Below are 27,296 nucleotides of genomic sequence, written 5' to 3' on the forward strand. Positions count from 1 at the left end.
CGCTTGCGAGATTACAACAACAACAACAACAATCCAGTGAAATCCCACAACATGGGGTCTGGGGAGGGTAGAATGTACGCAGACCTTACTCCTACCATGGTAGGACGGCTGTTTCCTGGAGACCCTCGGCTCAGTAAAAGCATAAATGCATAAAAAAATGTTAGATAAGAATAGGAAATTAAAAGTCTATGAGAAAAACAACAAACAAATAACGAATAGATAACAAATAAATACAAATAACAAATAACGAATAAATAAATAATGAAAGCGTCACAGATAAAATAGAGTATTTAAAGCATAGAAAGTAATAAATACTAACAGAAATAACAGAAATCAGAAGTCAAAGCGCAAGAGATCGTAATGCACTACTACGCCTATGAATAGAGAAGAATAATGAGACTATGAACTAGCCTTCTACCCTAATGTGGGTCCTCCACACCCTCCTATCTAAGGTCATGTCCTCCGTAAGCTGTAACTGCGCCATATCCTGTCTAATCACCTCTCCCCAATACTTCTTCGGCCTACCCCTACCTCTTCTGTAACCATCCATGGCTAGCCTCTCACACCTCCACACTGGGGCATCTGTGTCTCTCCTCTTCACATGTTCATACCATCTCAGTCGCATTTCCCGCATCTTGTCTTTCACCGAGGCCACTCCTACCTTGTCCCGAATAGCCTCATTTCTAATTCTGTCGCTTCTGGTGTGCCCACACATCCATCTCAACATTCTCATCTCAGCAACTTTCATCTTTTGAATGTGAGAAGTCTTAACTGGCCAACACTCCGCCCCATACAGCATAGCCGGTCTAACCACCACTTTGTGGAACTTGCCCTTAAGTTTTGGTGGCACATTCTTGTCACATAGCACTCCGAAAGCGAGCCTCCATTTCATCCACCCTACCCCAATACGATGTGTGACAGCATCGTCAATTTCCCCGCTGCCTTGCATGATAGACCCAAGATACTTGCAACTACTTCTCTTTTGGATGGCCTGAGCACCAAGCCTAACTTCCACGCCAACCTCCTGAGGTGTCTCACTGAACTTGCACTCTAAGTACTCTGTCTTTGTCCTACTCAACTTAAACCCTTTAGACTCCAAGGTATGTCTCCAATCCTCCAGCTTAGCGTTAACTCCGCGACGAGTCTCATCGATCAGGACTATGTCATCCACGAAAAGCATACACCATGGCACCGCACCTTGAATTTGTCGCGTCAATCCATCTATCACCAAGGCAAATAAAAAAGGACTAAGAGTTGATCCTTGATGCAACCCCATCACCACTGGGAAGTGCTCTGAGTCCCCTCCTACTGTCCTTACCCTGGTTTTGGCTCCCTCGTACATGTCCTTGATCACCCTAATGTATGACACAGGTATACCTTTAGCCTCCAAACATGTCCATAGTATTTCTCTTGGGACTTTATCATAAGCTTTTTCTAGGTCGATGAATACCATATGCAAATCCCTCTTCCTCTCCCTATGTTGCTCCACCAGTCTCCTCATAAGATGGATGGCTTCTGTAGTTGAGCGTCCCGGCATAAATCCAAACTGGTTCTCTGAAATAGACACGTCTCTCCTCACCCTCATCTCTACCACTCTTTCCCACAATTTCATAGTATGGCTTAGTAGCTTAATACCTCTATAGTTGTTGCAACTCTGGATATCACCTTTGTTTTTGTATAGAGGGATCATTAAGCTCGACCTCCATTCTTCGGGCATCGTTGCCGTTTTAAAGATGACATTAAATAACCTAGTCAACCACTCCAAATCTACCGAGCTCGTGCTCTTCCAAAATTCCCCAGGAATCTCGTCAGGTCCGGTTGCTCTTCCCCAGCGCATCCTACGAACGACACTCTTAACCTCTTCGACCTTAATACTCCTACAATACCCAAAATCGCGACGCCTCCCTGTATGTTCTAAATCTCCCAACACAAAGTCTCTGTCCCCTTCCTTATTCAAGAGTTTATGGAAATAGGACTTCCATCTCTGTTTAATGAGGGTCTCGTCCACCAATACTTTTCCATGTTCGTCCTTAATGCACTTCACTTGGTGCACATCTCGTGTCCTTCTCTCCCGTGCCCTGGCTAGCCTGAACAATTTTCTATCCCCACCTTTCTCTTCTAGTTTAGCATAAAGGCGTTCAAAAGCTGTTGTTTTTGCCGTCGAAACCGCCGACTTCGCCTCCTTTCTCGCTATCTTATAAAGTTCCATATTCGTCCACTTCTCCACCTCATCCGTGCTTTCTATCAACTTTGCGTACGCCATCTTCTTTGCTTCCACCTTTTCTTGCACTTCTCCATTCCACCACCAGTCTCCTCGATGCCGACTACGACTACCAGTCGAGACTCCCAACACTTCCCTTGCCACAGTCCTAATACAACTAGCCGTCCTATCCCACATACTGGTCGCATCCCCATTACTATCCCAGGCCCCCATGACCTTCAACTTCTCTCCCATCTCCAGGGCATTTGCCGTGGTCAAACTCCTCCATCTGATCCTAGATCGATCATCCCTAACCCTCTTCTTCCTCATCATCTTAATCCCTAAATCCATCACCAAAAGCTTATGTCGGGTTGTAAGGTTGTCGATCGGAATGACCTTACAATCTTTGCACAAACCTCTATCAACCTTGCTCAGGAGTAAAAAGTCTATCTGAGTCTTAGCCACCGAACTATGGAATGTTACCAAGTGGTCTTCCTTCTTTGGGAAACTCGAATTGGCTATGACCAACCCAAAAGCTCTTGCGAATTCCGAAAGTGAAAGGCCTCCTCCATTTCTGACCCCGTAGTCAAAGCTTCCATGCACATCATCATACCCTCCTAAAATAGACCCGATGTGCCCATTGAAATCTCCTCCCACGAAAAGCTTCTCAGTAGGTGGTATACCTCTCACTAACTCGTCCAAATCCTCCCAAAAACGCCTCTTATCCTCCTCTCTTAAGCCTGCTTGTGGCGCATAAGCACTAATAATGTTGAATGTGCTCCCTTCAATGACCACCTTAATCGACATCATCCTATCGTTGACTCTCCTAACCTCCACCACCTGATCCCTTAGATCATTGTCTACTAAAATGCCTACCCCATTCCTATATTTCGATCTACCTGAGAACCAAAGCTTATACCCGTCTACCTCCCTAGCTTTAGAACCTACCCATTTGGTCTCTTGGACACAAGCTATATTAATCTTTCTCTTCTTTAGAATCTTAACTAGCTCTATGAATTTGCCCGTTAACGTACCAATGTTCCAAGAACCAACTCTTAGTCTAGACGCTCCTTTAACCCACTTACCCCTCCTTACCCTCGTCCCCGACCCCGTCCCTGAATGAGAACATGACCTTAGTCTACCATCACTATCTAAAGCCACGAAAATACGTAGGAATTAATAAATTATTCAAAAATCTAAAGTTAGCAAAATGCAACGATAAGTGTATGATAAAAAATATAGGTAAACCGGAGGTACCAACTCCAGTTGAAAAGAACCTGATTTACGCTGGAAACACTGTTCACGCCGGAAAATGGAAAACCGCGAGACGCCGCCGGAAAAAAGCTTTCTCTTTACTCCTTTTAATGATGATTGGTGTCCAATCCATTTTTTGCGCAGCTCAGCTATTCGATTAAGTATTTGTTACTTTTCAGCTGTGCATGTATCAGGTAATTATGTCCCCTATGATTTAGACAGATGAAGGAAATTATCTTCTTTTTTTTTTTGTCAAGGATTTGAATATGAGACTAGCTATTTTCTTTGCTTTTCCTAACTTGGCTTAAATAAAACAGCTATAGTACCTAGGTATTTATATCAATTCTTCTAACAAGTGATTAGTCTATCACATGTATCATAAGTTAATTCTGGATTTTCTGTTTTTACTGGTACATGATACTCTAGTTTTCCATGATACACTGAAATTATATAAATTTATTATAAATTATTTATTATTACTTGTACTTTTTTTTTATAATCGAAAAATCTCGAAGGCAATGACACACATTTCAAAACTCGTGGATAATGGGTGCATCACTCTTCTCTAGTTAAATATCCAATTTTATCTGCAACAAGATTCAACGTGCCTAACCTACATATCACGTGTTGCACTCTTATCACTGGCCCGAAAGTTCTGGAGTTACTAATGTAACAACTGAAGCACATATTCAATTTTGTTTTTCCATTGCATGAAGTTAAGAGGCTCTCAATTAAGGACCAGAAAAGTATGTGACACAATTCTGAAAATTACATGTTATCTTTTGCATGTTTATATACATCTGCCACAGTGCCATGTTGAAAAAATAGGTCTCATCGCCATTCTTCAAATAGGATGTTAATGCTTTGTTTAAATTATAAAATTGCACTTCTCATTGAACCAACTTCTCACAAGCTAAGTACCTTGTAACACGATATGACGAGAAACCAACTAGGTTACTAGTCATTTCTTCACAAACAAACATGAACAAGCTGACACAAAAGAAGATGGCGATCCAGCAGTCATTGACACCAAAACAAAGAAGACACGTTCTATCCCAGCAGCCATTGGAGAGCCAAAACAAGGAAGAAACGCGTTCTGTTCTACGTTGCGCTTTAACAGGGCATGCATGATTATCAAGATGTGTAGAGATTGACTATCCATTTGGAGCTGATTATACTAGTATGTACCCACTTTAAGAGCTCATTTGCACAGCATGTCTCCATAATATAGCATCTTGACAAGATTAACGACTAATATTAGGTGGTATGGTATGCTAGCAATCATAGATGATGCAGCCTAAAATCACTAGAAGCTACCAATTTTACAAGTTTCAGTGAGATAAACGACAGGGTGTTCAATTTCGAACACAAATAACAGCTATGTTATAGTATATTGAAAGCAGAACCTGTAACTCACTGAACTACATGGACTGAGCCTCCTAATAAGTTTCAGTTTGCAGTATACAGCCCCCACAAAATCACAACTCCCCTTCAGTTGTTCCTACCTTCGATGTTGGTCCTGTTAGGAGTTTTCATTTGTTGATGAAGCACCGCAACTTGTCACAAAAAACTGCTGAAAAGACACCCTCCACCTCTAAAGACCTCACAAACTCCTCAGCCTTCTCCACATTTCCCTGATTTTCCCAATATTCTACACAGGTACGTAAAGTCTCCTTGCTAGGGATAAATTTAGGCGGGCAGATTGAGATTGCCTTGTTCAATGCTTCTATGGCTTTTGAGACCTGATCTTCATGGATATATCCACTTGCCAAATGACACCATGTGATGACAGAAGGAACACCTCCTTTTGATAATCCTCTGTCGATGAGGGCCTCAGCTTTGCGTAGAAGACCATTTCTGCAATATGCGCCAATCAAAAAGTTTGGAACTCGGAAGTCATAGGATAACCCCTGTGATTCCCATTCCTCAAATATTTGTTCAACTCCATCTATGTCGTCAAATTTCATTAATGAATTCATCATGCTAATGTAACCCTTGTTATACATTCGTAGATTCTGCTTGAACAGATCCCAAACTCGATGTAGCTCTTCCTTCTTTCCAGCTTGCGCATAGAGTTTCAGTAATAAACCAACTGCATGATGCTTATTCATGCTAGTGGCAATCATGCCCTCCACTTTAGTCAGCATTGCCAGAGCTTTTTCCGCTTGCCCAACATTGAGATACTTCTCTGCGGTGATAGCATAAGCATTCCAATTCAATATGATCCGTTTATCAGATTCCAACATCTTTGCTATTTTATCCATTCCATCAGAATCTCCAGCAGCAGCATATGCACTTAACCTGATCATGAGAGTGAACTGGTCAAAAATTATACCCTTTCCCTTCATTTCATTCATCATGTTGTCCATTTTCCCCCAATTTCCTGTTTGATAGTACATGTTCATCATGAAATTGTAGCACAATGGAGCCCTAGCAAGCCCCCTATCTCGTATTTTTTGCATGATGGCCTCAGCTTTCTCTACAGACTTCTCACTGGTATAGCAGTTGAGAAGAGCTGAATAAATTTGAAAGCCTTTAAATTGCTGCAGGATGCTATTGAGATACTTCTCAACTTCTTCTAAACCTTTATCTTTAAAAATCAGATGAATTCGCACTCCAACATCAAAAGGTTCGGGGCTGAAAAATCTTTTGTCAGTCATCCAATAAGACACCTGTCGACAAAATTTAGAAGTTAACTCAACATGCAACACTGATTGAATCATCTCAGTATGAAATAAAAATGAGCAGCTTGATCTTTTCGCATTAGACCTCCTGACAATTATGCAAAGTTTTTATTCTTTCTACATTTTGCAAGGGTGATCTACTATATCACTTATTATTCGATAAATATTCAAATGACAACACAAAGACACTGACTACGACCCTAGGAATCAACAGAAAAACATTGAATTCACAGTATCAGCCCATCAGAAAATCCTGAAAACAACCACAAGCACCACCTCGAAGGTCCTAAGACGCACTTCTATAATCATGATTCCTAACAAAGTTTTTCTCTGTGACAACTCAGTAAGAAAACAACTCAAATAGGAGAGCTTTCCAAAGGGGACAAATAATTATAAAATGAATAAATAAATAACACTTTTCGTCCCCCAAACAAGTTAACAATAAAAATCCTCTGTTATCCAATTTCACTCTATTCCGAGGATTCATCACAATTAAACTATTCTTATGCTCATGGGTGGAGGTAGATGCCCAGATAGCTTTTGCTCAGCTAGTATATTTGTATTAAGAAATTCATTAAATATGCACATATATCAAATTTAAAACCTAGAGTTATTACCACTTGAAGTCCTAATCTAGAACCTATAAAGTTGAAATCTTGGACAGAGACTAGAGAGATTGTTTTCAATAGATTTTCAAAGAAATGATGTATAAAAGTAAGAAAGAAAAGAAGACAACAAAATATCAAATGTACAAAACAAGTTTAAGAACAAATATAAATACACATTGGGATAAAGGGAAATACGTGATACGTAAATCATACTACTACAAGTACAAGTTTAAGAACAAATATAAATACACATTGGGATAAAGGGAAATACGTGATACCTAAATCATACTACTACAAGTACGACAACATTCCACTACTTACTAACTTTCTATTATACTAAAATACTTGATCTCAATATCTTATATTTAAGGTCGTGTCATGTCTAATCACCTCAACAGTTATTCTTCAGCCTACCTCTACTTCTACCTCTACTAACTCTTGCTAAAGCCAACCACTCACGCCTCGCATCCTCGAACCACCAATACATAAGTGTAGTTTAAGTAATGTTACCTCAAGGGCATGTTTGTATCTTCTGTAATCTCTTAATAAATTGATCATACCCTGAAGTTCTTCTTTAACAACATGTTTCCCTTCATTGATCCATTGATCAAGTACGGGTACTATAGACACATTTGGGTCACCTAAGGGTGAAACTCTTCTGTACAACGATTCTCCATTGGTGCGTCTGTAAAGATGATCACTTGGCCTCGAAATGTAGAAACGATTAAACACATCTGTGAACAGATATTGAATTTGAATTTCTTAAGATATACAACAAAAGCTTCATTTTAGGGGTTATGGCAGAAATGGAATTGGGGGTTTCAAGGTTTTGGGACAGAGTTAGGTTGTATTATAAATTTTATATCTAAATTATTGAAAATGCGAAAAACATATTAAAATTATCACTCAATAATTTATAAAATAAAATAAAAATGGGGAGAAGAATCGAAAAAAAGTTGTACTTATATTAGCAACGATAGTGAATATTATGGACTATTTTATAAATAGGGTAAACAACAATGCATTGAATATCAAAAAGACTCTTCAACTTAATGTTTTCTATTTTTATTTGAGAGTGCTTAATTATAAAGCTTTTGTACAAATGAGAGGTCAAAGTTAAATGCTAAAATAAGACTATCTTCATGGTTATATGATCCAATTGAAAGAAGCAGTGATATTATTGAAGAATCAAACCATTAAAATTATTGACAAAGCAAAAAAAATCAGAATCTTCATATTTTAGTGATGTAATTATTCTGATCAAGTTTCATATAAATATGTCAATGATGTTTGCGGATTTAATGATGATGTCCAAAATCATGTTTTACATTAGCACGATAATGTTGATCATGATAATGATATTGTTATTAATAAAATAGATGTTTATGCTAGACGAGTCTAGTATTCCACTTTAGAGGTCTACTAGATACCATGTTCTTTCTTGTTATTCATCTATCGAGTATTTGCTATTTACTGATGAAGGAAAATCTGATTGATATAACGAGGTCATGAAAGATAAGCACAAGAATCAATGGATTGAACTCATACAAGATTAGATGAAATCTATGCACAGTGTCGGAGCCAGAATTTTCAATAAAAAAGTTCAAAATCTGAATAAGTAAACACACGAACTAGCCGAAGGGGGTTCGACATCTACTATTTATACATAAAAAATTATTTTAATCATGTATAAATAGTATAAATTTTTGCCGAAGAGGATTCATCGTGGCTCCGCCCCTGTTTATGCATGAGAATCATACTTACTAGTTGATAAAATTACCTAAGTGCATAAGAGTTTTGAAGAACAAGCATGAGGTGTGCTAAACTTGATAGTGTGTAGCACTATTGACAATTGAAGTAGAGTATATTGCCGCTACTGAAGTTGACAAGGAGATGATAATTTTATTTTCTTATTATGGCATTATAAATTCAATAAGTTATGTTAGTAGAAGCAAATGAAAAGACTAATGTTACAAACTAATCAGTATGGTGAAGGAGCAGTGGTTACAAAGTCGGATTATTATTTTATTCCTATACTAAATTAAAACATTAATAAATCAGAACGGAAGGAGTATGTAATAGTCTTTAAAGTATCTTATTTAGACTTCTACAACATCTCTAAATTAATTTTATAGAGTCCACGAAGTATTATTATTTTGTAGATATATTATTTAATTGATAAATTAATATTTATTAACTTAAAGAGTGTTATCGAGATTCAATGACTGTTAATTTTGATTACATCAAAATCATTATATCTTACTAATTTATGCATCATATATTATTGAATTAATATAAGAAATAAATTCATTATACATAAAGTAGAATGTATGATGCATGATTCATTGTAATGTTCACTATTTACTTGACACTGCAAAATTCATTAAGGGGATCTCAAGGAATTTAAATAAACCCACTTGTGAAAACGACATTTTTGAACTTGAGGTCATTAATGATCTCAGTTACCACGATAAAATGGATGTCAATAACCTATTGAATTAGACGAGTGAAAATGATACATGTTTAAAGGCCCAGAATTTAGAAGAAATTGTTGATAATGTCGGAGAAAATAATATTGATGAAGAAGTTGAAGATAATACAATATCTTTGAAATCAGTTACGTGTAAGGAATCATTGCGTCTAAAGCTCTTCACAATTTTTTGGTCCAGTTTAAAAAAAAACATCGAAACTTTTGGATGCAATAAAAAAAAATTAGAGATGCGTTTTAACTAGATTTAAATTTTAACTAAAAACAACAAAATCATATTTCACTAAATTATCTTAGATATTTTTGAAATTTTAAAAAAATATTAATTTATAATATTAATGGGACCATATATTTATACAAGGAAAATTCGAAAATATATTATCTTATTATATTATCGAAATAAATGATTTTTTCCATTGACCTGAGTCAGAATCGGAGAAAAATATTATCTTAAAAAGCTTATTAATTTATCGAGTACTCCCTCCGTTCCATTTTAGTTCTCAGGATACGGGGTTTCACAACCCTTAAGAAAAATTAATAAGGAATGCAATATATTCTTCAGTCATTATGAGAATTAATCTATGAATTATTAAAATTTATACATTAAATATCGTTGATTGATGTGTTCTCTATTAAATGATAGGCAAAGAATACCAAAATTTTAACAAGAAGTAGTCTAGTAACTTTAAAATGACCTTTTTGAAAATTTTAGTAATAGAGTAGAGTTGTAATAATAAATTTTTTCATATTTCAAAATGACTTAATTAAGAGTAGAGTTGGAAAAAAGTGATTAATTATTTCTTGATTATTTAAATTGATAATTAATTTAGGACAACTATTTTTAATATACCTAACAACTAAAATAGAATGGTATTAGTTTAGAGAGATTCTACTATACATAATAATTTTTTTACTATAATTGTATTAGTTAGTCCTCTTAAATCATCTTTTTTCTTGTTCAAAAGAATTTCCAAGTATTTTTTTTTGGGGGAACAGACCCTACACGAGGCTCCCACCTCTCGTGCACAGTCAGGGGTTGAGCAGCACCCCAAGCCTTAACATAAATAAAAATAATAAAAATACACGAAAGGATATAAACCTTACCTCCAAACTTAAGATGGTTCATAAATCAGCCGATCTACTAAACCTTGATATTCTTGTTTTCCTATTTTATTTCCATTATTTGACTTTAAATACTATTTTATTGCTGTTCCTTGTTTCCCAACAAATGGCACCAAAGAAACTAGAGCCTCCTCTGGTCTTAACCTGGAAGTAGCCATTGTTGTACTTGTCCCCCATCCATCTTCTCTTCTCCTCTTTTTCTTCACTGCCCCTTTATTTTGATAGAGACCCAACAAGGCTAAACGGCGAGGGTTACAATTTTCGGGTCAAAAAGATGATTCCTCAGCAATGGGCACCGCCCTGTAACAATCAGTGCACTCATAAATACTCAGCTCTCATGCAAATTCCTTGTAATTATTACTCTCTTTATCCCCCCCCACCCCCCCACCCTTTTCTTTAAATCGCATTCTGGGATGATAGATGCGAAGTTTCTGCTCTGATTTCTTGAAAAATTGTATCTTTATGCTAAATTTGTACACATTGTGTTTATGTGAAGATATATTTGTTAAATCTAAATGCATTACTCTGTATCTGAATTTTTTATGATAACCCTCATGTCTGGACAGTTTGTGTCCCCCTCGACTAATTTCATGGAATATTTGCTAGTGAGAACTCACGGTTCTCAATCCACTTCATTAGGTGTTGTGTGCCTATGTTTAATTCATGCTGTTAAAAGCTTCTCAACAGAAAGAAGAAGAATCTCACTTTTGTTTTGGTTTGAGGGGGATTTTGGGAATTTTATGTAAAGGTAGAATCTTTATGTTAGTTTTCCAAGTGGGTATGGCTAATTGTACAAGAAAAAAATATATATATTTATATTTGTGATGGAACAATCTTGAAAAAGTATATGTTTATGCTAATGTGTGCATTGGTAATCTGTACAGTTATGTAAAATACTCATACTTCTCTGTGTGTGTACTCTGTGTTTGAATTTTTTGATAAACCCGGTGTCCGGATAGCTTGCCCTCCCCTCAACTAATTTCACGGGCTATTTGCTGGTGAGACCTCATGGTTCTCAATCCACTTCATTTGGTGTTATGTTTGAATCTTTTATTATGTTCAATTCATGCTGTCAAAAGCTTGACAGCTGAAAGAAGAGTAATCTCCCTTTTGTTTTGGTTTGAGGGGAGGAGCAGTGGACATTGGTTATAGGATTTTGGGAATTTTATGTAAAGGTAGAATCGTTATGTTAGTGTATGACGAATTGTACAAGAAAGAATAAAACTAGAGGTGTAGTCGGTATCTTTTAGAGCCTATAGTGGTCTTTCAAATTGGTTAAATTGTTTATTAGAGACTGGTACCAAATTAAGATGTTTTTTAAACCAAAATCATCTAAGCTACATTGACTGTGAGGCATTGATGTTCAAGTTAGTCTGTAATTTGAATAATATTTGAAATTACGCAGCCATCCAATATTTATGCATGATATAGCATTATAGCTTGGTGCAGGTGTATTAGGCTGTTTTCAATTGTGTTTGGCTATCGAAGGAAGAGGAAAGGAAGTATTAGTGCCTGTAGGAAAATTTTCAACTTGGTGTCATTATGGTGTTATTTCTCTTCTATCCTAAGTATATCTTGCAATCATGTTTCGGTTGGACTGTGTTTGGTTTGATTTCCTGGATGTGCTGTTTAATTTGAAACTTTTCTCATTTCTGTATTCCTTTCAACTATTAAAACAAGCCTATTAACCTTTATAAGCGGGGAGCTCAGAGTACTGCTGGCCAGTTTGACATCATAATCCATTTTCTAGTTTGGCGTATCTTATTACTTACAATTAAAGTGAATTCCACGTGTGTTTAGCTAGATTTCTGTGGTGCGCTGTTTAATTTGAATCCTTCTGATTTGTTTTCCTTCCAACTCTTACCAAACCTTTTCTACCTTTTTAAACCGGGAAACTCAGACTACTGCTGGCCAGTTTACCATCATTAGCCATTTGCTTGTTTGGTGTAACTCGTTACTTACAATGAAGTGAATTTCTAGCATCCCCTTTTGCGCAATTCATGGTTAGCTAGTGATAAGATTTTGAGCCAATCTAATTAACTATTTAGGGTATATCTACATTGCTTTCCTTTTATAGTTTTTCAAAATTGTAGAAACTTCTTTCTATAGTTTCCAAAATTCCAGTGTTCTCTGAGATATGGATAGTCAATATATCAATCTAACTGTTCGGTGTTAAACTTGGTGATGTGTGTTATGTTAATTTAGAAGACCTAAGGTGTGTGGTTGGACTAAAAGAATAAAAAAGAGTGGTACCAGTTTTCTCTTAAAAAAAAAAGGAATGAAAAAGAGTGTGTTGGTTGTGCATGAAAAATTGTGGTAGTTAAACAGAAGAGAAAGAAAATCCCCTACATTGAGATATTTAATCAGCTACCTTTGTTCTCTCTGTTACCGGAAAAGGATATGTTGGTAAAGTAACGTCTTTTTAAATACCTTTTATGATAATTGTCAACAGGAAAGGTCAATAAGTTCTTAAAAATTTCAAGTTCCTATAACCTATGTTGCTCAGATTCGGGTGTGGGTATCCGACGCAGGTGGTGGATCTAGAGGTTGGGTTCGTCATCATATAAATTTTAGGATTCAAGGGTATGTATCCCATTGCGGATACAAGTGCTGGATATGGCTAAAAATATATAAAAATAATATATACAACAATTAGTTATTTGAGAATGGTGAAAAATTAACTTATATATGATGGACAAGGTAATTTAAATCCATATTGTTTATTAAGTAAAATGAAAAATGAGTATTGCATAGTTATAAATTGATATAAATATAGTATTATTTATCTTAGTATTAGTATGGGTTCAGGTGTTTGGATATAACCAATAAAGGCATATTATGACGTATAAAAGTTTATATTTCAACAATTAATTGACTTTATTAAATTAGAGCTAATATAGTTATATTCACTTTAAACACTTGTTGTAGTACTTTATGCCTATATATGTTCGACATAAGCCCATACTTGAACCAAATACCCGATCAACATATACTTACTTCTTGGCCATATGTGTAGTCAAAGTATCCAAGTTAGGTTCACCAAATTGGTGTGGATCCCACACCCACACTCACTCATATGTCGTGTCGACACGGGTGTAGCAAGGATTTTGAAGAGTCCGAGCAGCATAGCCTATAACTATGGACATTATGAAGGAAACTATTTTTATTTTCCTAATGATAATTTATTTGATCAACTACAATTGTACCTCTCTATAACAACCACTCACTATAACATCATCTCACTATAACAGCCAATGTTTCTTTAGAATCAATTGTTTATCTTATATTTTACCTCTTTATAACAATTTTTTTTGCCTATAACAACAACCATTAATATAACAAAACACTCTTACTCAAATATTAATTGCTTTTAGTATTTCCTTTTTTTTTGTTGCTTGTCATTTATTTTCATAATAAAAAAGCTCTAGTACTGATTTACTATCCTAAAGCCACATAAAGAAATAGAATCTCTTAGATAAATAACAAGTCTAGTATTTTGAATTTTTAATATGCCACCTTTCACAAGGAATATAACATCAATACATACTTCGGTAATTAAAATTTTCTTGCATTGAGAGATATGCACATATTTATATTCCATTTAAACAAAAGTTTTCCATCTTGTAAGTGTCAACATGATATATTAATCATGCATTATCTTTCTTTCATTTTTAATTAGTGAAATTTTAAGTTTTTTTTTCCATCTTTTATAACTTCAAAAAAGAGAGAAAAGAACACTTTTTGGGTAATTTTTGTCTATAACAGCCAAATAAGATTTACATGTTAAATGTTGCTATAAGTGTATAATAACCCGTCGCTATAGAAGCTGAAAAGAATATCGGAACAAACGAGGTTGTTATAGAGAGGTTTGACTGTAGTTTTGATTGGTTTCTTTTCTATGTTAAAGTTGTCACTGCAAGCAAAGTTCATTATGGGTATCTTAAGCACTTTTGACAGCAGACAATCCATATGGTTTTGGCATGCCAAAACTGCAGATGTAAGAATATATAGTTGTGAATGGATGAGATGCATTAGCAGGCTCTTATTCAAGTATCCAAATCTCTCTTTTTATTACCTTGAGTGGGCCTGTCAGATTTTCTATCCTTATGTGACCTTTAAAACGGTGGTTGAAAGTTTTGAATCAATGCTAGTTGGAAATATATGAACCTACTTGGAATTTGCTCTTCGATGGAAGTATGGCATTTCATAGACATCATCAAATATGAAATTAATAGCTTGACATTTCTACCGACTGATTGTAAGTGTGTTCTCATAAATGTGATAATGGTACCATGGAGTTGATGAAAAGGGAGGGTAGACTTTGGAGTAGATACAATAGGAGCACAGCTAATAAAGACCTAGTAGAATAACAACATCCCCTCCCACCTTTTAAGCCTGCTATCTTTTGTGTTCACTCTTTTTAATTTAGTTCTGAAACAATTTCATAAAATATAATTTCTTTGACAAGATATAATACCGGTTTAATTTTATTTCAAATGTTCTAGTGTTGATTTCTTCTTTAGTAGTTTATTTCTTGGCATGAATTTAGCTCTGATATATCGCAATTTTGTGATGTCTGAATTTTTGAAGGGAGAGTCTTTTGCAAAAAAGGATGTGATGCCGATGGAGAGACGTGGGGTGAATGTAAGTTCCAAGCTTCCATATTTGTTGGTTTCTAAATAACCTTGGTGAATATTTCAGTTTACCTTGCTGTCTGATCATTGTGATGAGGAATTGTGCTGCTTGTAGTAAAACTTGCATATAGCAGAGATCTTACACTGGTGAATAGCAATTTATTATATTCCACAAGGTAATTGGTTACTATGGGTGACAGCATAGGACTTTCTAGTTTATGAACAGAAGAAAATCATGCCTTCACTTTGTAAAATGTTCATATTGTTGCTCTTATATCGCCAGGTTAAGTTATTTAACCTTGAGAAGGATGGCATTGGATGATATTCATCATTCCCCGAGTTTGGGGAGTGCCCATAATGTTGCTCTCCTTTCGGAGTTCAACTTTTAATTATTTAATCTTGAGACATTGCACTTATGAAGAGGAGAGATGGTTTGGGCATGTGAAGAGGAGAGACACAGATGACCCAGTGAGGAGGTGTGAGAGGTTGGCCATGGATGGTTACAGAAGAGGTAGGGGTAGACCGAAGAAGTATTAGGGAGAGGTGATTAGACAGGACATGGCTCAGTTACAGCTTACCGAGGACATGACCTTAGATAGGAGGCTGTGGAGGACCCACATTAGGGTAGAAGGCTAGTACATAGTCTCGTTATTCTTCCCTATTCATAGGCGCACTAGCACATTACAATTCCTTGTACTCTCATTTCTGCTATTTCTGTTACTATTTATTGCTTTCAGTACTTTTGATTACTCTATTTTATCTGTGATGCCTTCGTTATTTATTTTCCTATAGCGCTTTGAATTTCTTAACCTTATCTGACCCCCTTTTATGCCTTTTTATGCCTTTTTTGAGCCGAGGGTCTCTCGGAAACAGCCGTCCTACCTTGGTAGGAGTAAGGTCTGCGTACACTCTACCCTCCCCAGACCCCACGTTGTGGGATTTCACTGGGTTGTTGTTGTTGTTGTTGTTGTTGTTGAGACATTGCACTTATATATAACTAATGCGTAGGGAATGTCTTATTTTTGAAACTTGAAACCTCTATGAGGCTCATCTATTGATCTAAGATACAATAGAGGAATAAAGAGCTATATGCAGGTTTGTCAGAATGTGAGGAGATATGCTATAAAAATCCAGTTCTGAAGGATCAACAATGGAGTGCTTACATTGATCGATCCCCTGGTGCCGCCAGCTGCTCTGAGGTCTCCCAACCTTTCTTATTATCTTCAATTAGTTTTTCTTTTACATTTCTCAAAATGTGATGTTTCTTAGTTCTTACAACGTCATTTGCTTCACGAAGAATTTTGTCAATTGTAGTTCAAACTAATTTTTCCATCTGTTTAAGGTCTGGATTGAAAGTCAACACTCTCAATAGTATTCTTCATAATCTCTCTCTTTTTTTTTAATAACTATGGTGTCCGCAATAGCTTGGGCTACTCTTCATAATCTTACAAGGTCATATATGAAGTTTCACAGTACAATGCTGATTTGTCCTTTGCAAGCTGAGGTCTTTATTCTCTTCCGGTTACAAATGATGATATTCCCCATTGAATTATTTCTTTCTACAGCTTGATGTTTGTCAGTTTCCAAATTGTAAGTAGTTAGAGAGTTTCTACAAATATTTTTTTTGAGTGAAGAGTAAAGAGAGCTGTTACTGTTTCCTTATTAGTTGCTTTGTTTCTCCACTGCCGTTTCCCTTTTTCATACCTACTTTGATATGTTGTACTCGAGCTGAGGGTCTTTCGAAAACAACCTCTTTACTTCCATGAGGTAGGAGTATGGTCTGCGTACTCTCTACCCTCCATAGATCTCACTTGTGGGATTTCCCTGTGTATGTTGTGTTGTTGTCATAGTAAGGGAGTTGTTATATTAGCACAGACAAATTGGCAAGGTTGTATTCTTTGATCTGCTAAAAAATCAAGGAAGCTTCTAGAGCAGTTATGCGTGCCTTTGCTTCATATGTTAATATAAATGTTCGTGACTTCATTAAAGTGATACAAGTGTTCATGTTTCCCTGGATCAATATCTTGAATATTTTTTTTTTTGATAATGAAAAATATATTGAATATTTCATTATGAGGTTTAGTATTGGACGGCTTAGAGTTCCCTTTTAGAGTGGCAGTTAGTACTCAGGATGGTATCCTTTCTGTGCAAGAATCTTATGGTACGTGTAGCTGGAACCCTTACACGCAAATGTGCCCTCCCACACGTGTTGGAACTCTGGTTGCTATGTCAGCATCTCTGTTCAGTACAGAGCTAGACGGCTACTGGGCTTTGGCTTTCTTATTTTTCTGCCGACCTAATGCCATTAGTAGTTTTCTTTCATGTGCTTCTTCTTGAAGTTTTTCATGAGTTTCTAGTCTCTTCCTTTTGTTAGTTGCAGTTCCCATGTTCTGTGGTTGTGAACTCTGCTCCTCAATCAACACAGCTTTACTCAGTTTTTTTCCCACTTTCTTGGCACCAATTGTGCCTCAACATTCTCTTCTCCCGATTCATTAACTAAACACCTAGACGGCTGTGTGTTTTCCTTTGTGGTCCTCTTCTGGTGGTATTCGACTGGTTTAGGGACTTTCTGTTTCTTACCTTTAGTAGTGTCTGAAGCCTCCTTCATTGGATCATAATCTGAGTTATCACTACCTGAACCTCTAGTCATTTACTTGACCTTGTCGATTTTGGTTATCTTGCTCATTTATGTCCCTGTTCATGGGCATGCTAAGGAGCATGTTAGGTATCAACCTTTGTGCAAAACTAATTTGCTTTTGCCTAAGTGTAATGATTTGCACTCTTGAAACCCACCTAAGCGTGCTAGGTTGCACGACTCACTGACCCCCGCGTGGAAATTTTTTCTTACTGCCTCAGTTTCCGTGCTGCCAAATCTGGATGCTTACTAATCACTCTAGGAAGTGTGCTAAGCACCAACCTATGCGCGGAGAATTATGCTCACTGTCCAACCACTAGTCTTGCTAGCCTAGGCGCACTAGGTAGAGTGCTAGGCGCTAACCGTAGAAAGCAAAGGCTTGCTCACTGCCCACAAAATGTGATTCATACAAAAACAGCAAAGATTAAACAAAAGTAAAGCACTATATAGAAATTAAAGACAAGGAAGAAAGAAAAAAATTCAGTTAAGTACGAAAGCGACTTAAAATGCTTGTGTTGCCTTCCAAGAAGGGTAATTTAACATCGTGGCACGCCGATGCCATGTTTCACAAGTCGGATAAGGATATGGAGGCTTTGTGATGCTCCATATCACCTCCCTAATAGTGATTCATCCTTTTCCCATTAACAAAAAATGTCTTATTCGACCCTGGCGCATGCAACTCAACAACCCCGTGCAGCGTGACAGTATCACCTCAAATGAACCCGACCACCACGACCTTAACTTTCGATGGAAAAGCTTCAGTCTCCTATTGAATAAGAGTACCAATTGGCCCCACTTGAACTCACGATACTAGATGTGTTTGTCATGCCACACCACTTGGTTTTCTCCTTATGCATCTTCACATTTTCATAGGGGTGCAACCTAAACTCATCCAACTAGTGCAACTTTAGCATGCGTTTCTCACCCTCTAGTTCCATATCCAAGTTGAGTTTTTTGATCACCCATATGCATGTGTTCCAATTCAATTAGCAGATGGCACGCTTTTCCATAAACCAACCTATAAGGTGAGGTCTGAATTGGCCTTCTATATGCTGTTCGATACACCCACAGAGCGTCATCCAACTTCATAGCCCAATCTTTCGTTGTCGCGCTCACCGTCTTCTTAAGTATCATTTAATTTTCTTGGCCAAAATTCTATCAGTTGGTCCTTCAAAGAGCAGAAGACTGTAGCTCGCTCCTCAACAGAGGCCGAATATATAGCAGTTTCCAATGCCTTTGCTGAAACATTTTGGATGAATAATATATTGCTTGAGATGCGCTTTCTAGTCAAAGAGGTCCCACTATTTACTGTAATAACATTCGTGTCACACTGTCACTTCTTTGAGTGAGAATCGGTAGCATGAAACATGCTGAGGTGGACTTAGATTTTTCGCGCAAATATATCCAACAAAAACTGGTTCGAGTTGTTCATGTCCATGTTGCCGATCAATTAGCTGATACACTCACAAAAGTGCTCGTCCAGCATCACAATTTGTTCTAGGCTTAGTAACACATAGCCTGACTTTTTTTTTTTTTGGGGGGGGGGGGGGGGGGAAGGGGGGAGTATTAGAACACATATTTCTTGTTATTAGTTCTTATCCACTAAAATTAGTTTATTTTTATCTTTTGTGTTCTAGATTAGAAATAGGCTTTAAGAGTTATCTTTCCGGTAGATAGGTTTGCTGGTATTTTGATTAGCACAAGTCTCCTAATACAAGGACTACTTTTAGAAAGGTGGTCCTTGCAAACATGTAGTTACTCATTGTGATGTTCAATACAATATACAGTTTCCACTACTACTCAATGTGTTCATCAATATATTCACATATTCATTATTTCCTCAAGAACAAGGTGAGAAGCACATACTGCTTAAGTCCCATACTACAACTCAAGTCAGCACAAAAATGATGATTGGTCATACTGTATATAGGTATCTAATCTTTCAAGACATGAAAAAGTTATTTTTAAGTGAGCTCAAGAACTAAGCACCCACTCCACATCAGCTCCTTGGAGGCATTTGATCTCGGGTTGCTTCCAAATCTCAGAGATAAGCCCACAACTAAGAGTGGGAAAGATAGTATGTTTGTTGCCTTCTCCAGCTTCTTGTGGTCTTTCCCAGCCTTACCTTCTGCTGGGTACTTTACCACGATCATTGGGGGAACAATACCTAATCCCGAAGATGCTCCAGAATCTTTTCGATTGCTCGTTCGAGAACTACGATCTTTAGCTCTGGATCATGTCCGCCTTCAAAATGAAGTGAAAACGGTTGTTGATTGCTTCTCGAGAATAGATCCATGTAACAAAAGGTGATGGTGCCACCAATTTGTTCTTTCAAGAAGGTATACCAAGGTCCGTTGTGAGTGATTGAGATATCCAATTTTGAGTTATTTTTGGAGAACTCTATGGACTAAATTAGGAACCTGTTTGTTCTTTTGTACAACTCATCTATGGGCATATAATAGGACCATTCTTAGTACAACAGATCATTCTGCTTCTGAATTGGTACATGGTTTCAATCCTTGTATCTCCTTTAGATTTACTTCCCATTTCCACTAATGACATTTTGGGTGTTGATGGCAAAGCTAAGTCCGGATTGATGAAGAAATTACATGAGGATGTATGACAACATCTTGAGATCAAGAATGATGCCTATGCTTCCAATGTCAATCAATGGAAAAGACATGGTATTCCAACAGGTGATTGGGTATAGGTACATTTGAAAAAGGAGAGATTTCTATCAAAAAGGAAGACAAAGCTTGATCAAAGGGGCGATGGGCCATTATAAGTTGTTGTAAGGATCAATGACAACGCCTACAAGCTTGATTTATCTGGTGAATATGGTGTTAGTTTTACCTTTAATTTTTTTGACTTATCTTCAAGAGGAGAGATGATGCATATCTAGAGGCTAAGTGAATCCTTAAAGTAGACCGTTTACGAGGATCTAAGATAATAAATAAGCAAATTTTCCTTCTTGTATCAGAGGGAATCAAATAAGCAAATCCAAGGCCAATTATTCTTTCTTGTATCAGAGGGATCTTGTATCAAGAACTCTTGTTTAGGTCACTTTCCTTAGAGGCTAACTATTAGGAGTTGGAAGAAATGAACTTTGAGCCTAATTCAACTCCAAAAGGTAGGTAGCTCATGAGGTAACGTTTGTCCAAGACCATATAAAGTGAACAACAACTCATCCCTCAACCAATGTAGAACACTTAACAAGGGACATTTTTGTGCTTTTGGCTCTTGAGTTGTCATAACTCATAACTATAAATACTCATTTTATTTGTGTTCTTTCTCTTTAGAATGAATTTAGATGAAGAAAACCCTTGCTGGAGCTTAGAGTATCTTAGTTCTTCTTGGCAACTTAAAAGTCTCTGTTAATGTAAGATTGATGTAGATTTAGTTCCTCTTGTAGTTTAGTATGTTTGTTTCGTTTAGCTATTGTAAGCGTTGGAATTTCAATACTTTGATTTACTTGAGAGTTGATTTCTCCATTGAAGTTGGTTGTTCTGCATTGGTTTCTCCTCTTTTTGTACTTCAACTTCCAAATTTGCATCATAAGAAAGGCACATATAGTTTCGACTCATAACAAGAACTTATTGAAAAAAGGCCTTAAGGGGACGCTCATTAGTTTCCATTTTCATCGAGTGAGTTAGCCTCTTAAGCTCATTTGTGCAGACAATTTATTAGTGTGAGAATGATTTCTTACCGTTGTTCGGATGTGGACAAAGAGGTTTATAGAGAAAAAGGACTGAATTCTTATCCAAAGAGGAAAGGAATTCTTCCATCATTAGTGGAATTCCGTATTATCTGTTTGTGGAGTATAATTTTCAAATAAAAAAGTGAATTGCATACCTGTTTCCATTTGACACGTAAGTGACATGTAATCTTCTTTATTGCACGCAGGAATGCTTTCATGCTTGTGTAGCTGGCTGTGGATACAAGGTCAGTTTGTGTTATTGACATAATCTTCGGAGTTTATTTTCTAAGTAGTCGTACTAAATGAACTGTCAAAGTAATTGTAAAAGAAATTAAACTGGATCGAGATACTCTCATTTGTAGATACAATACGTTATTGTAATTCTTTTGGTAGCAAGGAATAACCTACTATCGTGACCAATGTTCATTGAGACCCTTGTGTCAGCGAGAAAATTGTTGCAATTTCTCAAATCAAAACACAAAGGATAGCATTCTGCTGCTTTATATTGGGTTTTCCCCTATTTTAGGCTTTGTTGGACATGATCCCAAAAGGTTTCTGCTTCAAAAGTTATTGAGGGCTGATAATGAGTGAAATTCAAGATATTAAAAGCATGGATATGGTGAAGTGTGGTTATGGAAAGAGTAGCTAAGTGAAAGTAGCACCTCACGTTTACTCTGTGCTGCCCCTCTGATTGTGAGGGATTAGGAAGAAATAAGTACAAGAAAAACAAATTTATATTGTTAAAGCAACTTTATGTTGACATAAGTACGAGTGTTGGTTATGGATATGATTTGACATGGATACTTAATTCGTTATTGTATTCAAAGAATATCAAATATTCATACCGTTGTTATGGGTACATCTGGATGAATGAAGAATCTGTGTCATAAACTAGTTCACTGCCGATTTTATTCACTTGTTCATTTCATCTGAAACCGTGCTGATATATTATGCTGCACTGCATGTTCTTCCTTTTCTCTACTATAGCTTGCTATATATATTTCTAGTTTCTTGTTAGATGACTTTGTTGTTGGTTGTGCAGTTTGATGTTCCTTCCCAAAAAGTCGATCAAATCCATCCAAGCAGGCCTCCGCAACCTCCTCCCAAAGAGAAGCTGACCATAGCTGCTGTGAAAAGATTACTACCCCGGGACTCCAACCAAACAATTGATGACATACCTGGGACATCCGCGTAGCATTATCAGATCTAACAATTTAGGCAAGCTGGAATACATTCGTTTTGTTAGGATCACAAACATTAGTCTAAATTTTATCACAAGTAGTAATTTAGGCTCTTGCAGTCATAGACAAGTGTTTGATATTATCATGAGAAAAACTTATCTACAACTTGGCTAAAAATGTAATCTCATTACACCATGCATCTAAGCATGTAAGTGCTTATTGAAATATTATTTTAATACCAGAACTTTAAGATTGTTGTTGGTTGTCTACATTATTGTGATGCTATTTCCAAATGTTTGCAATTTAGCTATTGCTATCTATCTATCTATATATATAACAACCACACACCCAGTGAACTCACAAATGGGATTTTGGGAGGCTTGGATATGCGTAGATCTTATCCCTACTTTTGTGGGGAAGAGGTTGTTTCTGATAAAAAAAAAAATTATCAGCTCCAGTTAGTTGTGGAACTCCTGCTAATCACTGAACATCTTACTTTTGCTATTTTGTAAAAGATTATACTGCACTTACTCTTGAAAAGTTTTGAGAAATTTGCACTTCTTGGTTTAAATATTGATTTTGATCTTTGTGATATTTGGTTAAGTATATTTAAAATGTACGTATTTGATCCTTGTGCTTGTGGATCTTCACAAATTATTAAATTAACTATTTGATCATATAATTAAGGGATTTAATTAATTATACATTATGTTAAATTTATACCATTAATTTATATAAAAGGGTAATATAATTTTTAAAACAATCAGAATGTAACAAGTTTTTCATATATAGAAGGAAAGGAAAAGACACATTTTGATTAACTCAAGCTTTAATTTGCTTAATGAAATATCATGAGAACCAAATGCAATTAACCCAAAAGTTTTATACAGATTGTAGACAATGTATGGCTATAATTAGTAATTTAATCTTTGCCCAAAGATCATAGAGGCAATGTTTCTTCACTGTGTCCAAAGTGTTCGATATCCGCTTTGAATCTGATTAATTATGTCTTTTGTGCTAAAAAGTTTCACTTTGAGGGTAAAACACTTCCTATCATAAGCAATTTCATACTCAAGGCTCGAATCAAAAATCTCTTATTAAAGATGGAGTAGTACTATCACTGACTCCATCACGACCTTTAATGATATGGACAAATTCTCAATATTTCAGTTTAGATCTAGTCAATCTCTTATTTATTTTTTCTGAGATGATTTACCGATAATTTAAAGTTATGTTTATAATTTATAAATAAAATAGCCCCTTTTAAGGCATAAATTGAAGGCCTCAAAATGTGTCATTTCTAGGTCTATCCAAGGCTTCAAAATGTGTCATTTCTTTTCCCCTTTTAAGACTAAATGAAGTAAAATAACATTGAAATTCCCATAACACAAGATTTTTTACATGATCAATTACAATTAGAGTTGATGAACTATCGGAAACAACCTCCCTACTCAACAAAGGTAAGGGTAAGGTCTACGTACATCCTATCCTCCCCAGACCCCAGAATTTCATTGGGTACGTTGTTGTAATTGATGAAGTTAGTCACTTGCTACATCAACTCTATTGCACATGATGACAGAACTCTATTACATTGTTACAAAAGAACCAAGAGTCAAAATAGACAAGAAACATCACATAGTAGCACTGAAAGAATTGGCAATGGAGAGAGAGAGGAGGACTATCAATGCATCTATTCGGACTTGTTTGCCTTTGTCGACAACTTTCTCTTCATTCTGCTGAAAGGTCCAACTGATCGATCCATTATGTACATGTAGATTACCTGGCTCCAAGATTTGTAAGCATCTAAGTTTTTGTAATATTCCGGTGCAATCTCCTTCACCTTGTAGAGCTTGCTTCCGGGAATTCTTGGAAAATCATGGTGCTCGTTGTGGTATCCTACGCTCCAAGTCATAAGGTTAAGGGGTCCGTAGTAGGAGTATGTCTCCTGCTCAGGCTTGAAGACATAATGCTCGGAGATGAAATGACCAGCCATTGGGTGCATCCCGCCCCCAACAAACGTGGATAGGATTAGATAAGCGAGTGATTTCCAGCCCCAGAAGTAAACCATAGCTCCATCAAGGGATAGCTGGATAGTAAAATTAATGAACTCCCACACACCGGGTGGTTTAGGTTTGAGAAAAAGAGGCCTGAAAGCGTAAAAGAAAAGTTGAAGGATGACCCATATAGATTTTGCTAGAACATTTTTCACGACATGGGCTTCAGCATGGCTCGGGATGTCCATATCAATTCCATCAACTCCTTGGAAGCGATGGTGCTCAAGGTGATACTTTTGGAAGGTAACAGACATGGGCACACCAACGGGAAGGTTGGCAAAAATTCCAAGCCAGCGATTGTAGACTGGAGTAGAGAAAGCGAGGTTGTGACTTAATTCATGAATGGCCAGGAAGAGATTATGGTTCAGAAAAGAGCCAAAAAAGTACGCGACTATCAATATCTTCAGCCAAGTTGCATCATGGAGGAAGGTAGCAGTCCAAAGCTGGAGAAAAACAACTCCTGATATCTGCAGGATCAGAAGTTTGTGATCAACAAAACGAACATTTGAGAGACGGAGAAATTTTATTAGTCTTTAAGAGTACATACAACTTCATGCATAGTTAATATTTAACAAGAATACACAGTGAGCACTCAGTTTAAACGAAACTAGTAGCACCAATCAGTTTCCGTGACCCGTTCCTCATATTTTAGACAGATTCAATAACTAGTAATTTCTGCAATAACATCTACTGTTGTCCTACCAACGAATCTAGTTAGGAAGGCTTAATTGCATACATATGAATGAGTAAAAGGTTATGACATGATCAGGCCAAAGTTACAGGAATTTTCTGTTGTCACCATCGTTTAAGCTTTCTTAGAAAAGACATCTGGAACCGAACATTGTATTATCATATAACATTAAAAAAAAGGGCAGCCCGGTGCACTAAAGCTCCCGCTATGTGCGGGGTCCGGGGAAGGGCCTGACCACAAGGGTCTATTGTACGCAGCCTTGCCATTGTATAACATTATCAATCAAAATGTTGGACTTTGTAGACAAGGGATTTGATCATACCATTGTATAAACAGGGGGGAAAGAAAGGAGAGGAACTCGAGTCATTAATAGAATACCATATCCTGATTTGATTTTCAATTTCTAAATTGAATCACTTGGAAGAAATTTCAACTGAGTATATGATTAGTCTCATGTTCCATATTGTTAAGGTCAATTATTAAACCATCCATTTCATCGACAATCAAAACACATAAAATCACACAGCATTAATCTCTTGTAAAACCATGAAAATGACACCAGAAAACCAAGGAAAACGCGATAGGTAGGGTACAAGTATGGCAATCATTTGTAGAAAAAATTCACATAGGAGCAATCCAGATAAGATTGTAACCAGAAGAACTCGATCATCATAAACAAAAACATTCTTCTATTTTTTCAGGAAAAGAGAAAAAGAGAGGATTCTAAATCATCTTTAAAGAAAAGTTAAAAGTTTGAAACACTACTATGTGTTCCTTTATTTTATTTAATTTTGGTTTCTCATCCGGTGTTCAGTAACTGCATTAGAACCCAACTAGATCCAGATTTGCACCAAGAAATCTCTAATGTGAGATATACCTCTTCCTAACAAAGGTGACTCCATACCCGAGACCTTTAGGCTCATTCTGGAAGCAAATTCCTTCAAAAAACAAAATAAAAGGATTCTAATCCACATAGATTTACCCCTACACCTTAAAAATAATGCCTAATCCAAAGAAAAAAGCTAAAACCCACAATTCTATTCAACAAAACAAATATCCTTGATAACACCAATGAAGCATACATTTAAAAAAAAGAAACAAAAATCAATCAAAATGAAAACCCAAAACCAAGTACGCCGGATAAAGTGGGATATCTCATCATTAAGATTGACATTAAAATTATACTCTGTTTGGTTATATTCCCATCAAACTTGAGATTATTTTATCTCACCTCCATTGTAATCCCAATCCCAAGACAATTTAGTCCCCGAACCAAATAACCCCAAAAGATTCAATTTTTAACCCCATCCACCCAAAATTATCCCAGATCTAAGATAACCCACAAAGCAAAATTAATAACAGAACAAATTTATACCTTGAGAAAAGCAAAAGGGTCAGGTCCAAAAAGCTGTTTGATTTGAGGGTACTGAGAGAGGATCTGTCTTCTACGAGAAGCATGAGGTTCATCTGTATATGACCAAAAGAAATCATTAGCCATTCTTACTCCTTCTTCCTTCTCTTCTCTCTTTTTCCCTTCAAATCCCATTTTGCTTCTCTCTTTTTTTTCTTCTTCTTCTCGTTCTCTCTCTTTCTGTTTTTTTGTGTGTGATATTTTCTTGATTTCTTCTTGTACAGCTTGAAAAGCTAAATTAGCGGGCTGGTTTTAGATTTAAAATAAGAATATATATAAGAATATAATAGGAGTTCAATTAAATAATTTTTTTTGTGCCTGTGAAATTGGGTCTATTATTTTTATATAAGATAATATGTTTTCAAAAGATCTTATATAAATATAAATCTAATTGAAGCTCCTGATTTTTTTTATTAAATTCAAAAGTTTCAGTGTTGCCTTCTCAAACTGCACCAAAAAAATAGAAGATCATCTCCAACTTTTGTTATTGAATACAAAAATTTTGTTGTTGTCTTCTCGGCACCAAAAAATTATAAAGAGTTCTAGAGAAGAAAAGTGATTCCTTATGTGTATTGTATTGTTTTTAACTTCATCATCAACATTATTTTCTCTGATGATATTTCACAATTCAATTTAA

At 36.3% G+C, this 27,296-nt stretch overlaps 3 protein-coding genes across 3 annotated transcripts; 1 reads left to right on the forward strand and 2 right to left on the reverse strand.

The window, feature by feature from the left end:
- Positions 1-4,209: 4,209 nt before the first annotated feature.
- LOC129876380 (pentatricopeptide repeat-containing protein At2g20710, mitochondrial-like) lies at positions 4,210-7,682 on the reverse strand. Its single transcript, XM_055951800.1, has 2 exons — positions 7,257-7,682; positions 4,210-6,126 (listed from the first exon to the last, which is right to left on the reverse strand). The coding sequence occupies exons 1-2, from the start codon at positions 7,302-7,304 to the stop codon at positions 4,987-4,989; spliced, it is 1,188 nt and encodes a 395-aa protein (XP_055807775.1). The 5' UTR covers positions 7,305-7,682; the 3' UTR covers positions 4,210-4,986.
- A 2,756-nt stretch (positions 7,683-10,438) lies between these two features.
- On the forward strand, positions 10,439-22,772 carry LOC129877210 (uncharacterized). Its single transcript, XM_055952697.1, has 5 exons — positions 10,439-10,706; positions 14,947-15,000; positions 16,086-16,189; positions 21,529-21,567; positions 22,365-22,772. The coding sequence occupies exons 1-5, from the start codon at positions 10,631-10,633 to the stop codon at positions 22,515-22,517; spliced, it is 426 nt and encodes a 141-aa protein (XP_055808672.1). The 5' UTR covers positions 10,439-10,630; the 3' UTR covers positions 22,518-22,772.
- A 1,247-nt stretch (positions 22,773-24,019) lies between these two features.
- On the reverse strand, positions 24,020-26,915 carry LOC129877533 (sphingolipid delta(4)-desaturase DES1-like). Its single transcript, XM_055953049.1, has 2 exons — positions 26,624-26,915; positions 24,020-25,024 (listed from the first exon to the last, which is right to left on the reverse strand). Exons 1-2 carry the CDS (start codon positions 26,792-26,794, stop codon positions 24,194-24,196), a joined length of 1,002 nt encoding a protein of 333 aa, XP_055809024.1. The 5' UTR covers positions 26,795-26,915; the 3' UTR covers positions 24,020-24,193.
- Positions 26,916-27,296: the final 381 nt, after the last annotated feature.

This window comes from Solanum dulcamara, chromosome 12 (assembly GCF_947179165.1).
Source record: "Solanum dulcamara chromosome 12, daSolDulc1.2, whole genome shotgun sequence".
NCBI classification, from domain to species: domain Eukaryota; kingdom Viridiplantae; phylum Streptophyta; class Magnoliopsida; order Solanales; family Solanaceae; genus Solanum; species Solanum dulcamara.